Source organism: Sinocyclocheilus grahami, unplaced genomic scaffold (assembly GCF_001515645.1).
Source record: "Sinocyclocheilus grahami isolate Dianchi unplaced genomic scaffold, SAMN03320097.WGS_v1.1 scaffold462.1, whole genome shotgun sequence".
NCBI lineage: Eukaryota > Metazoa > Chordata > Actinopteri > Cypriniformes > Cyprinidae > Sinocyclocheilus > Sinocyclocheilus grahami.
In genome coordinates, this window is record NW_015505641.1 from 2,300,152 (window position 1) to 2,313,066 (window position 12,915).

At 40.5% G+C, this 12,915-nt stretch overlaps 1 protein-coding gene across 1 annotated transcript in view; it reads left to right on the plus strand.

The window, feature by feature from the left end:
* The window catches only part of LOC107552972 (polypeptide N-acetylgalactosaminyltransferase 18-like), a 153,828-nt gene extending 145,571 nt beyond the window's left edge, over positions 1 to 8,257 (plus strand). The window contains exon 9 of the mRNA XM_016235034.1: positions 7,575 to 8,257. Within this exon, the coding sequence (XP_016090520.1) occupies positions 7,575 to 7,721 (147 nt within the window). The 3' untranslated portion in view covers positions 7,722 to 8,257. The remainder of the gene's footprint in view (positions 1 to 7,574) is intronic.
* Positions 8,258 to 12,915: the final 4,658 nt, after the last annotated feature.

Consider the following 12,915-nt stretch of genomic DNA (forward strand, 5'->3'; position numbering starts at 1 on the left):
ATGCGTTATATTACTTTTGCGTTACTTTCGCGTTACTTTTTAAATATAAGCAGGGCTTGATTGTTTTTAATATAAGAAGTTCTATTTATAGCAAATATAAAAGCCCTTTCACACCAAAAAGTGTAATGAATAAACCTCAGGCTGAAGCAAAAGTAAATTCACGTCTGTACAGTAGAACGCAGGAGAAGAAACACTCTTCAGCAATAAAAAAACAAAGCACAATTGTTAGTTTCTCTAAAGTCATTTTTGCTTATTAGTATGGTTGAACTGGATCATCAAAGGTCAGCAGCAAAGACATTGGTTAATAAAATGGGATTAGATACATTTGTGTTATTTAACATATTTAATTATTGCAGGTTTGCGTCATATTCTGAGTTTGCAATTCACTGTTTTAATTCATTTTGATTAATACTAAATCAGTTTTTTGTGAGTGGGATGAATTAATGCACATTCACATTTAGTCTAGAACTACAGTAACATCATGTTCACACAGCGCACACAATTCCTCTGCATTTTTCAGTCAATAAATGGGAAAACAAAGTAACTGGCATTACTTTTTGAAATAGTAACTCCGATATTTTCTTGTAAATTAAAAAAGTAATGCATTACTTTACTAGTTACTTGAAAAAAGTAATCTGATTACGTAACTCGCATTACTTGTAATGAGTTACCCCCAACACTGGTGAGGAGCGAGGAATGAGGAACGAGGAAACGAGGGATTTCACACAGAACAGTCTTTAATTATCCACAGGAGGAAACACAGGGTAGCCAAGTCAAGTCAAGTACTTTATTGTCATTGTGTAACACAACGGAATTTCTCTTGTGGCAACCCCAAGGTGCATTTAAAATAAAAATACAAATGGTTAACAATACATATGCAAAAAAACATAGTAGTTATCAAATACAAGATAAAATAGTTAATTATAAATAACTGGATAGTTATCATAGAGATACAATAATAATTATAAAAGAAGATGATGAAATTATCGTAAAACATTTACAATTACACTGAGTATGGCAAAATGCCAGATACAGTGTTTATACAAAGTGGCTAACACTGTTATAAAAGCAACATTATTGAACTTCTTATTGAGCAGTAAGTCACACTTTGCCGTCATAAGTTATTTTACACGATCAGGCAGAGAGATACCAGAGTTCATCAAAATTATTGCTGTTGGGAAAAAAAAATTTTTTAAGTCTGTTTGTGCGTACCCGGATGGATTGGAATCGCCTTCCAGATGGGAGGAGCTGAAACAAAATTAAGCGTTAGCGTTATGCTGTTGGGAAAAAAAAAAATTTTAAGTCTGTTTGTGCGTACCCGGATGGATTGGAATCGCCTTCCAGATGGGAGGAGCTGAAACAAAATTAAGCGTTAGCGTTAGTTCTGGCAGGTCACGTGAGTCAAGCTCGTTTACCCCTCTTCTGCTTCCTCTCCCTGCGCCGCCTGCATCGTCTCCCTCCATGGATTGGAATCAATGATTATCCCGGTGATCTGCGAATCTCTTGCAGTAATGTTTCCAAGTTGTGATAACCGCCTGTGTAGCTCAGGCTGATCTGCATTAACATTTATGTTAATGTTTTTAATATTGACTATCATCGTAATACAAACAAATGCGAGCACTCACTACAGTTGCCAGAAGCTGTTGCAGATCAGCCTGAGCTACACAGGTGGTTATCACAACTTGGAAACATTACTGCAAGAGATTCGCAGATCACCGGGTTTATCACTGATTCCAATCCATGGAGGTAGACGATGCAGGCGGTGCAGGGAGAGGAAGCAGAAGAGGGGTAAACGAGCAGGCCTACTAATGAGACTAAAAGCTGCTCCACATAAAACCCCTCTCCCTAGTGTCTTTCTTGCGAATACTAGATCACTTACCAACAAAATGGACGAGCTTCGACTAGACATTGCCACACATAAAACCACAAAGGATTGTTGCCTTCTGATTTTCTCAGCTGATCACATCTACCTATAGGAATACGACACCTATCGCGGCATTCCTATATAAGCTCTATTCAGTATTACTCAGCAGCTTTTCAGCTTGCTCCGGAGCAAATTACCCTCCTCCATCCCCCGCTTCTCCTTTCGCCACAGTCAGGACTTGGCTTTCTGATATTCCTTGCTAATCAGACTCCTTTATCTTGAATAAAGTGTTACACTTAAATATCATTAAGTACATCAATGATATCTGCCTTGTTCTGTTCTGTTAACCCTAGGGGGGTTATTATTGCTGCTATTCCTGCTCATTCATGACAGGCTGCATGGATGGGCAGGGAGGTTTTTGCCCAGAACAGAACCATACCGCCAAACCAAACTTTGCTAAGTATCTATCATTTTGACGATAGTGGTCCTGACAGAACTATGGTTAGGGTGAGTGATGTCCTTAATGATATTATTCGCCCTTCTCAGACAGCGGGTTTTATAAAGGTGATCAAGTGATGGTAGGTTCATACCAACAATGTTCTGTGCTGTTTTTACAACTTGCTGTAGGGCTTTTTGGGCAGCTTTGGTACAGCTACCATACCAGGCTGTCATACAATTGGTCAATATGCTCTCTATAGTGCATCTATAAAAGTTGACCATCAGCTTCTGAGGAAGATTTGCTCTCCTTAACTTCCTCAGAAAGTAGAGGCGTTGTTATGCTTTGCTTACTATACATGCAATGTTATCCCTCCAGGAAAAAAATCATCTGTGATGGTAACTCCCAGGACGTGTAGCTGTGTACCCTCTCCACAACCTCATACTTGATCATTACAGGGTTGTGGGTGAATTTTTTGGTCTTTCTGATGTTTAAGACCAGGTTGTTTGTATCACACCATGCTGTCAGGTTCTGAATCTCCTCTCTATATGCAACTTCATTGTTGTTTGTTATGAGCCCAATGACAGTTGTGTCATCTGCAAATTTCACCAGAATATTAGAATCGTGGGTAGCTTGGTAGTCATGGGTAAAAAGTGCATAAAGGAGGGGACTTAGTACACACCCTTGTGGTACACCAGTGCTCAAAGTTAGGGTAGAGGATGTATAATTATCCAACCGCACTGACTAAGGGCGGTTGGTAAGAAAGTCCAATAACCAGTTGCATGTGGAGGATGTTAATTCTAGAGCATGAAGTTTGGTAGTCAGCTGGCTTGGTACAATGGTGTTAAATGCCAAGCTGTAATCAACGAAGAGCATCCTGATATATGTGTTGGGCTTTTCCAGATGTGAAAGAGCAGCATGCATAGCTACACAGATAGCATCCTCAGTTGATCTATTTGCTCGATAGGCAAACTGATATTGATCTAGATCAACTGGTATAGAGTCTTTGATATGAGTGATTACTAGTCGTTCAAAACATTTAGCAATGACAGGAGTGATAGCAATCGGTCGATAGTCATTAAGACATGTTATCAAGTTTTTTTTTGGTGGACAGGCACGATGGTCGTGGATTTCAGGCACGTGGGAACTACACACGAGGAGAGGGAGAGGTTAAAAATATTTGTAAACACCTCTGCTAATTGGTCGGCACAGGCCTGTAGCACACATCCTTGCAAACCATCAGGGCCAGCTGCTTTCCTTATGTTGATGTTATTAAGTGCCCTCCGTACCTCATGTGTATGTAAAACAAGGGGCTGTGAATTTCCCGTCGATTTAAAATGAACTGGGGATTGATAATTGTCTTTTTCAAACCGTGCAAAGAAGCTGTTAAGTTCCTCTGCAAGGTAATCATTATACTTGGATGTAATATGTTGTATATCATTCTTCTTTTTATAATCCGAGATTAATCGGATGTCTTGCCACATTCTCTGAGGATTGTAGTTGTTGCTAAAGTCTTCATCAATCCGCCGTTTATACTTTAATTTCGCAGACCTTTAATTTCGCAGACCTCTTAAGGCTAGCTCTGGCAACTCTGTAAGCAGAGGTATCTCCTGATTTAAAAGCTGTGTCCCTCACCCTGATCAACTGTTTAACTTCATTGTCCATTCATGGTTTCTCATTTGGAAACACTCTAATCTTTTTGTCAACAGTGATGTATCCACACAATAACTGATATATGACAATACAGATGAAGCAAATGTCTCTAGATCTGACTGATGGGAAAATGCATTCCAATCTGTGTATTCAAAGCAGTCCTGGAGTTGATTGATGGCAACTGCAGGCCAAACTTTAACAGTCTTACAAGTTGGTCTGACACTGTTAACCAAGGCTTTATATGCAGGGACGAGAAACAAGAAGAGATGATCTGATTGAAGATGGGGACGTGGTATAGTTTTATAGGCATCTTTCATATTTGTATAAACATGGTCCAAGGTATTTTCCCCTCTAGTTTTACACTTAACATGTTGATAAAATCTGGGAAATACAGTCTTAAGATGTGCTCGGTTAAAATCCCCAGTGATAATAAAAACATCAGGGTGCTTGTTCTGTTGTCCACTGATAACATCATTCAATTGCTCCAATGCCATCTTAACATTAGCCTGAGGTGGTATATATATGGCCATAACAATCACAACAGTATATTCCCTGGGCAAGTAAAATGGTGGGCATCTTAGCATTAAGTATTCCAAATCTGGAGAGCAAAACTTATCAATCGTTGTTGAGTAAACGCACCAGGAATCATTAACAAAAACACAGAGTCCTCCTCCTGTTTTCTTACCGGATTCAGTCGTTCTATCTGCACGATGTAGCGTACGGCCTGCTAGCTCCACTGCCGCGTCTGGTATGCTGGGGTTCAGCCAAGTCTCAGAGAAAATCAGAAGGCAGCAATCCTTTGTGGTTTTATGTGTGGCAATGTCCAGTCGAAGCTCGTCCATTTTTTTGGTAAGTGATCTAGTATTCGCAAGAAAGACACTAGGGAGAGGGGTTTTATGTGGAGCAGCTTTTAGTCTCACTAGGAGGCCTGCTCGTTTACCCCTCTTCTGCTTCCTCTCCCTGCGCCGCCTACATCGTCTCCCTCCATGGATTGGGATCAATGATAAACCCGGTGATCTGCGAATCTCTTGCAGTAATGTTTCCAAGTTGTGATAACCGCCTGTGTAGCTCAGGCTGATCTGCAACAGCTTCTGGCGACTGTAGTGAGTGCTCGCATTTGTTTGTATTACGATGATAGTCAATATTAAAAACATTAACATAAAACAGCACCTATGTGGGGAGCACAAACCCGCTGCGTCTGAGAGCGCTGCCATCCTCAGTTCAGTGAGTCGCCAGAGTTCAGGAGTCACACGTAGCACAACGACGTTCAGAACCGACAAACACAGACTGCACAGACAGGGGTTAAATACAAAGGATAATTGGGAAGACACAGGTGGAATCAAATTAACACAGTTAACACGAGGAGAACTGGGTCACTGGGAGCAAAACACACACAGACAGTCCAGAACCCTGACATATTGCCCCCCTCCTGGAAGGTGCGTCCTCGCACCGTAGAACAACAGAGAATCGACAAAGGAGGGAGGAGACAGGAGGGACTTGGAGCAGGAGGAGTCCAGCTGGACCCAGGCCACAACCATAATGACGGCCCACGGTGGAGCCGACGGAGGGAGGAGCCATGGATGAGGAATGGCCGCCGACTCTAGGGTGCCGACCAACAGCGGCGGAGCAGGTGGTGGAGGAGCCAGAGGCGGAGACGGAGAGCCGATGAGCCAGGGCGATGGAGAGGATCCGAAGGTCCTAGGCGGAGCAGATGGCGCCGGCGACCGAAGTGAAGGCGTGGATCTGGGAGGCTGCGGTGGAGTCGGAGCGACAGAGTCCTGAGGAGGAGCCGAGGGGATGACGGAGCCTGACAGAGCCGGAGGGACGAGGCGAAGTCAGAGGAGTGGAGCCCCGAGGCTCAGGGTGGTCGATGCCAGACCAAGGCGGAGCTGGAGGGACGAGGGAGCCTGGCAGAGCTAGTGGACTGCCGGACCACGGCAGAGAGGAGGGAGTTAGGAGCCATGGTGGAGCCGACGGGTCCACGGGCCGAGGCGGAGTCCGGGGCTTAGAGGCTGGAGGCGGAGTCAAGGGCAACGCCAGCCACGGTGACGCTGGAGGATGGCAGTCACACTGCATAGATGGTGGGCTGAGGACGAGCAGAGGAACTGCCAGACGACAGCGGAGGAGGAGGTAGGAGCGGGTGGGAGGGCGGGCATTTGTGAGCCTCCGGGCTTTCAGGCCAGAACTTAGGAACGGGAGCCCTCTCCTCTTTGGTGTGGCACAGTTGCCGCGCCATATACAGCTCACCCTCAGCCGCGGTGCAGGGGGCGGAGCTCCTCTCACACACCTTGACTGACGTCGTCAGTAGCTCTGGCTCTGGCTTGTCGGTTGCTGCGGGCTCCGGCTCTCCGTCAACGGTGGGCTCGGGCATGTGCTCCGCGCAGCGGGGAGATGGTGGACTGGGCTCTGGGTCTGGAGTGGCCACTTCACAAAGGCGGCAAAACTCGCTCGAGGGCCTTCCTCGGACGACGGTGCTCTGTACGCCGAGTTTAGGCTGGCATCATAGAATGCACAGAGTGCATCCTCCGGGTAGCTGGAGAGTTTGGCAAGGACCAGGAACAGTTTGGTGTGGCCCTGGTGTGGGTACTCCGGGCGGGTGAAGGGATCCATACACGGAGCACAACGGGGAAAAAAAAGACACTGAGGAAAACACGGAAATAAAACGGAGAGGAAACACGCAATAAACTGTTTGTCGGTCGGTTCTTCTGTCACGGATGCCTACTGTGAGGAGCGAGGAACGAGGAAACGAGGGATTTCACACAGAACAGTCTTTAAATATCCACAGAAGGAAACCGTAGCCAGGAGTCAGAACCGACAAACACAGACTGCACAGACTGGGGCTAAATACACAGGATAATTGGGAAGACACAGCTGAAATCAAATTAACACAATTAACACGAGGAGAACTGAGTCACGGGGAGCAAAACACACACAGACAGTCCAGAACCCTGACACTCACCCTCAGGCCATCTAAGATATAGATGTTTGTTTGTTCATCAGAACAGATTTGGAGAAATTTAGCATTACGATACTTGATCACCAATGGATCCTCTGCAGTGAATGGGTGTAAGATATTTTTTTCTTACCAACACACAGCTTTTTGCATCACAATATGTTAATTGATGGATTGGAATGGTGTGGATTACTTGTGGATTATTATGATGTTTTATCAGCTGTTTGGACTCTCATTCTGATGGCACCCATTCACTGCAGAGGATCCACTGATGAGCAATTGATGTAATGCTAAATTTCTCCAAATCTGTTCCGATAAAGAAACAAACTCCTTTACATCTTGAATGGCATGAGGATGTGTACATTTTCAGCTAATTTTTATTTTTGGGTGAACTATTCCTTTAAATTATATATTTCAGTGTCTATCCAAACATTCAAAATGTATGTGTATATGTTATGTATAAATAACTACATTTTCTCTCACAGATCAGGCTGTGATGCTGGATGAGATTTTTCTGAACATGAAGTGTGAAAGGTTATCCACTCTGAAAGGGAATTTTGTGGGAAGATGGATGAAACCCTGACAGCTCCAACTACACAGGAACATGCCTGGGCACAATCGGGGGACTCTGTAATTAAATATATCTATTTTCTTTCTCCTTTCTTCAGGGAGGCTCCATCCAGAATACAAAGTCAAAGCGATGCCTTGAACTCATGAAGAACAATGACAATGAGTTTGGATATCAGCTGATGCTCCAAAAATGCACTGGCCAGAACTGGATCATAACCAATATGATGCCTGGTAGCACCTTATGATGTTACCGTTGAGACTGAAGAATATGTGGATCTGGGTGGACTGCAATGACGAATGATGACAAGCTCAAGCACCTGGATGTCTCTGACTTTGACATCATATGATAAATGTTAAACATTTTTCCTAGCTACTATACTTGTGCATACTGATAAGCCACATTTGGCAGATATTGCATTGTGTGTTTATGAGGTTCTACACTGTACTGAGATTTATTTTGTGCAAGGTATACTTGGTTTTGTCTTGACTTGAAGGTTGTACCGGCTCCAATGCACACACTGAAGCCATACTTGCTACTATGTAGCAAAGCTTTGGCAACATTCTTGCTGTATTTCTTTCTAGTGTCTCAGGTTTGTAGGTTGAGATTATTTTGAAATAACTCTGTACATTTTTGGGACATGCCAATATGTTGGAACATATCTAGATTCAATCAACTGTTTTATATCAACATGTATAGTAAATATTCTTGGTATTTATAATTAATGGCAGTAAAAACAACAAATGCTAAGGCAATTTGTGAGTTCTGCTGATCTAAATTTTTCTACACAAGACTTTGTACCACCATTCCTGTAAACAGAGACAGAGCTGTACTTGTTATGACAGATTAGGTAATTCCTCGCAGCATCAGTGGTTTGGTTGAACAGATGTGCTCTCTCTAGAGTACAACTCAGTGTTTGTTTCTTCAGATACATGGGATGCACTTGCTGCATTCACTAAAATATTCTGTCAAGATCACACTATATTTTACAGCAGTGGTTCTTAACCGGTGGATCACAAGCCAAAAATAGGTTACAGGTCTGTTCGGGATAGCAGAGGAAACCCTGCTCAGTACAATAATTATAACTAACCCATAGATACAATAGCAAACAGTTTTTACAGTTGATGTCAGAGCTGTGCGCCCAATCAAATATGGTCACACTTTAATTTGGGGACCAGTTCTCACTAGTGTTAACAAACAACTTTTGCCTTAACAAACTCCTAATTTGCTGCTTATTAATAGTAAGGTAGTTGTTAAGTTTAGGGATTTGGTCGGGTTAAAGGATCTAAAATACGGTCATGCAGAATAAGGTATTAATATGTGCTTTATAAGTAGTAATAAACAGCCAATATGCTAGTAATATTCATGCTAATAAACAATTAATAGTGAGAATTAGTCCCTAAACAAAAGTGTTACCTCAAATTCTATAATAGTTTGGTGCAAATGTATCTGTCATTTAGGCAAATTAGACAGATGCCGACATGGACAGGTTGCATGACATCATTGGAAAACTATATTCACAAAAAAACGTAAGAGACAAAAGAGTAATGTGGCTCTGATGGCATTAAAAACGGGTATAATCAAGGTTTGTGCCATTCACAATGTGTTTTGTGTGGTGAATTATTGGATTTATTAATATTAGATATTTAAGTTTTTATTTTATTTAAAATTATATGTATTATACAATTGAATGTTTTAAACAAATGTAAAAAAAAAAAAAAAAAAAGTAGATGTCTGCACACTGAAATTATTTTATTACAACCAAGAGCAGGAATTATGCCCAAAGAAAAGCAAACACGTTGAAATGTTACGCTTTATTGTAATACAATTTTCTGGAGCTTTAATTTGGTCCAGAATTCATATTATGCTCAATTATTAATATATATATATATATATATATATATATATATATATATATATATATATATATATATATATATATACAGTATATACTGTATATGCTAGCTAGCAGAACCAAGGCATGAAATCACACTGAAACAGCAGCTCTTGTGTTAGGTATGGGGTGGAAAAACTTGCAAGAAATGCCTTTCATGTTCTAACGAACAGAAGAAGAATAGAAGTTTGTCATTAAAGATGGTCACACTTCAGGACAAAAAAAACTCTTCTAAAGAACCAAACTCAAACCTTATTCATCTGACCCATAAGAGAACTTGATTGAAGAACCCAGTGTACTCAGATCTCTGTGGTCCACTTTAGTGTCTCAGTCCACTTCAGCTGACTTATTTATAGTACTTATATTTGAAACGTAATTGAATATTATATAATTGCAATACAATAATAATAATAACTCTAATGTACATTTTCTGAATAAAATTGTGGTGCTTACTGTGACAAACCCTTGCACTAGGCAGTTGCTAAGGTGTTCTTGGAGGTTCCTAAGTAGTTGCTGGGGTGTTCTGGGAGGCTGCCTGCCGGGTGAACATTGTACACCTGATTGCTTATAAAAGTCATAGCAGTATTGACCTCAATAAGCAAAACAATGTGAGGCCTCATTCATTGGTGTATGACAACTTTTGCCTCAATAAACTACTAATTTGCCACTTATTAATAGTTAGTAAGGTAGTTGTTAAGTTTAGGTATTGGGTAGGATTCTACTATAGCTCATGCATGGAATTAATATGTGCTTCTATAAGTACTAATAAACAGCCAGTATGCTATTAATATGCATGCTAAATAAGCATCTAGTTAATAGTGAGAATCGGTCCCCAAACTAAAGTGTTACTGTATTTTCTTTCATAATTTTCCAACTGAACACACAGCATTTTAAGTTGTTATTCATTGAAAATCTTGCCTTCTCCTGTAGCTCTCAAATCTAATTTGCAATTTCACATATTCAGAACTGGCACATCAGGGCCAATCACAGTAGAACAATCAATGGCTTTGGCGCCACTGATATCAAACCAGGCATGATGTGTTTTGATGTGCCACATCTGAATATGAATGCAAATCCTTGTGGTGTTTATTATGGTGTTTTTGGAGCACCTGATCACTGTATGCTTTGTATGGAAAGGAGCCGCCTTAGACATTTTCCAACGAAAAAAAAGAGCGTTAAATGGTTTAAAATCATGTCAGATACCATACAGAAATTTCATTTTTAGATTAATTATCCCTTTTAAAGACTCCATTGATACTGTTATTCCTTGCATGGTGGTAAACAGCTTTCCCGTTGATGTGTCAAAGATTTTATTCTCAAAAGATGTCCGGATCCTCCCTGTAGTGGGAGTTGTGTGCATCGATAGATGTTTTCTTTAAACTCTCTTCCCCTCTCTCTCTGGTGTGTATCAAGGGAAGAGACGAGTGGCACTTTCTGTTCTCAACTTGCCAGTCCTCATTAGCATCTACAGTCATACTGGGCCAGAGGAATGTTTTCCATTAAATATACATGCACATCCACTTCTACCACCCTCACAATACCACAAAAGTCTGGGAAATATTTGCATTTGCAACGACCTTATGCATGTTGTTAAAATACAACTCAAAACGATTACAACATGCATATCAAATCATAGACAAAACCATACACGCCACTTCAAGAACGTCAGCAGATGTCCATTTGTGCACCCAAAGGTGGCCTGCCAAAAAGATTCTCTGAAAAATTGTGATCTTTACTTTCATTATAAACGCTGGGCGGCAAAGCACAAGTTCAACACATCTCTCTAATCTAATGGTTTAATAGGAGTCACTCAGATCAATATTCCATTCAGACGTTCAGTTGGCAGTGTCCTGGCTCAATCCAAAGATGATCAAAGCCAAACCCTTTTTGGGTTTCAGAAAAGCAATGATGCTACTGTACCTCAACCTACGTATGCAAAGCCGCTATGAGGAACTTATACTTATTTTAGCACTGCATTGCAGAACTACTTCTGAAATTCTATTATTTCATTCAATTTGAATTGATGTATAGCAAAATGCAAAAGAAAAAATACGTTCTATGTAAGAAACTATAATTAAAATTATTTGAAACATATAGCAAATATAGCAACTTCCATATAACTAATTTATCACTCGAAAAGCAAGGTTTGTCAAGAAAAAAAACTGAATGTCGCTATATAAAGCCTTGTTTGAAAGTGTTGAAATTTTTTTTAAAAGTTTAGATAGATAGATAGATAGATAGATAGATAGATAGATAGATAGATAGATAGATAGATAGATCGATAGATAGATCGATAGATAGATGATAGAATGTACTGTATTAGTAAATGTTGAAATTAACATTAAGTTGTATGAATTCTTCAAAAGTCTTTTTCATTGTAACTTCTTGTTAATTACATGTTAACACTGAAAAAACATTACGTTGAAACAATTTTGACTCAGAAATCATTAGCAATTTTCACAAATAATTACAAATAACAGCATTTACAACTTTGAAAAATCTTCTTTTTTTTTTTTTTTTACAGCCTAGATGCAGAAATTCTATATGTGACCTTTAAATTCACCAAGAACATCCCAAGGCGGTTTCGTCAACCTAAATTCAATGTAAAGTCCTTTTTTCGTAATGTGATGTATCAAGGCAGTATTTTTTATTTTAATTTTTTTTTGTTCTAAAACCTATCAACCTTCCGCTGTGTTATATGCAGGTCAAAACAGCAAATGAATTTGTTGACAAGTGTGTTTATGCCCTGATGCGAATCATACTCTCAGGAGATGAGTCATGGAAAGATGAACCTATGAAAGATATCTGTGGATTTTCTAGATGTAGAGTTTGTGTGTATGTGGGTCACGGTCAGTGGATATTATTAAGTATTTATATTTTTAACTCATGGGAGGTCCAGTATACTTACATTTATCAGAGGTTGTGTTGGTTTTGCTTGCAGGATTCATCTGCTGCTGGCTTCTCGTTTCTGCAGAGGGAAACAGATGCTATAAACTGGATGAAGTGCTGTTGTTCCTCCCCTTCGAGTAGATGACAATTTGTCTGCCCTTGCTCATATCTATTATTCAGGTATCTCTCTTTGGGGATGGAGCCAATGAAACTGTGGATGTCCTTAATCAAACACACACACATAGCAGCTTTGCTCCTGATACAGCACCAGTTAAAAAAAAAAACCTAACAAGGTATTCCAGGCACAAAGTAAGTGCAATATGACAATGGGGAACTGGAGGGCTCAGGTTAGCATATGGAGAGAATCAAGATGTAATCTGAGCTGAGAATGGACATGATTCCCAGTGGAATCCAAAGCCGTAGGTGCAGAACAGAGGCTCTCTTTGTTTTCCATTCGCCAGGTATGTTACAGCTGCTGATGGGGGAAGGAAGGTGTTTTGTAGAGCAGTCAAATGCACCTGAGACTCCAGCCCTAAGCATGTAAAAATATGCTTGGTGGAAAACATTGCAATTACTTCAGTTTTTACATTTCTGTGCTTGAATCCTAATTCTACTTTATATATACATATATATATATATATATATATATATATATATA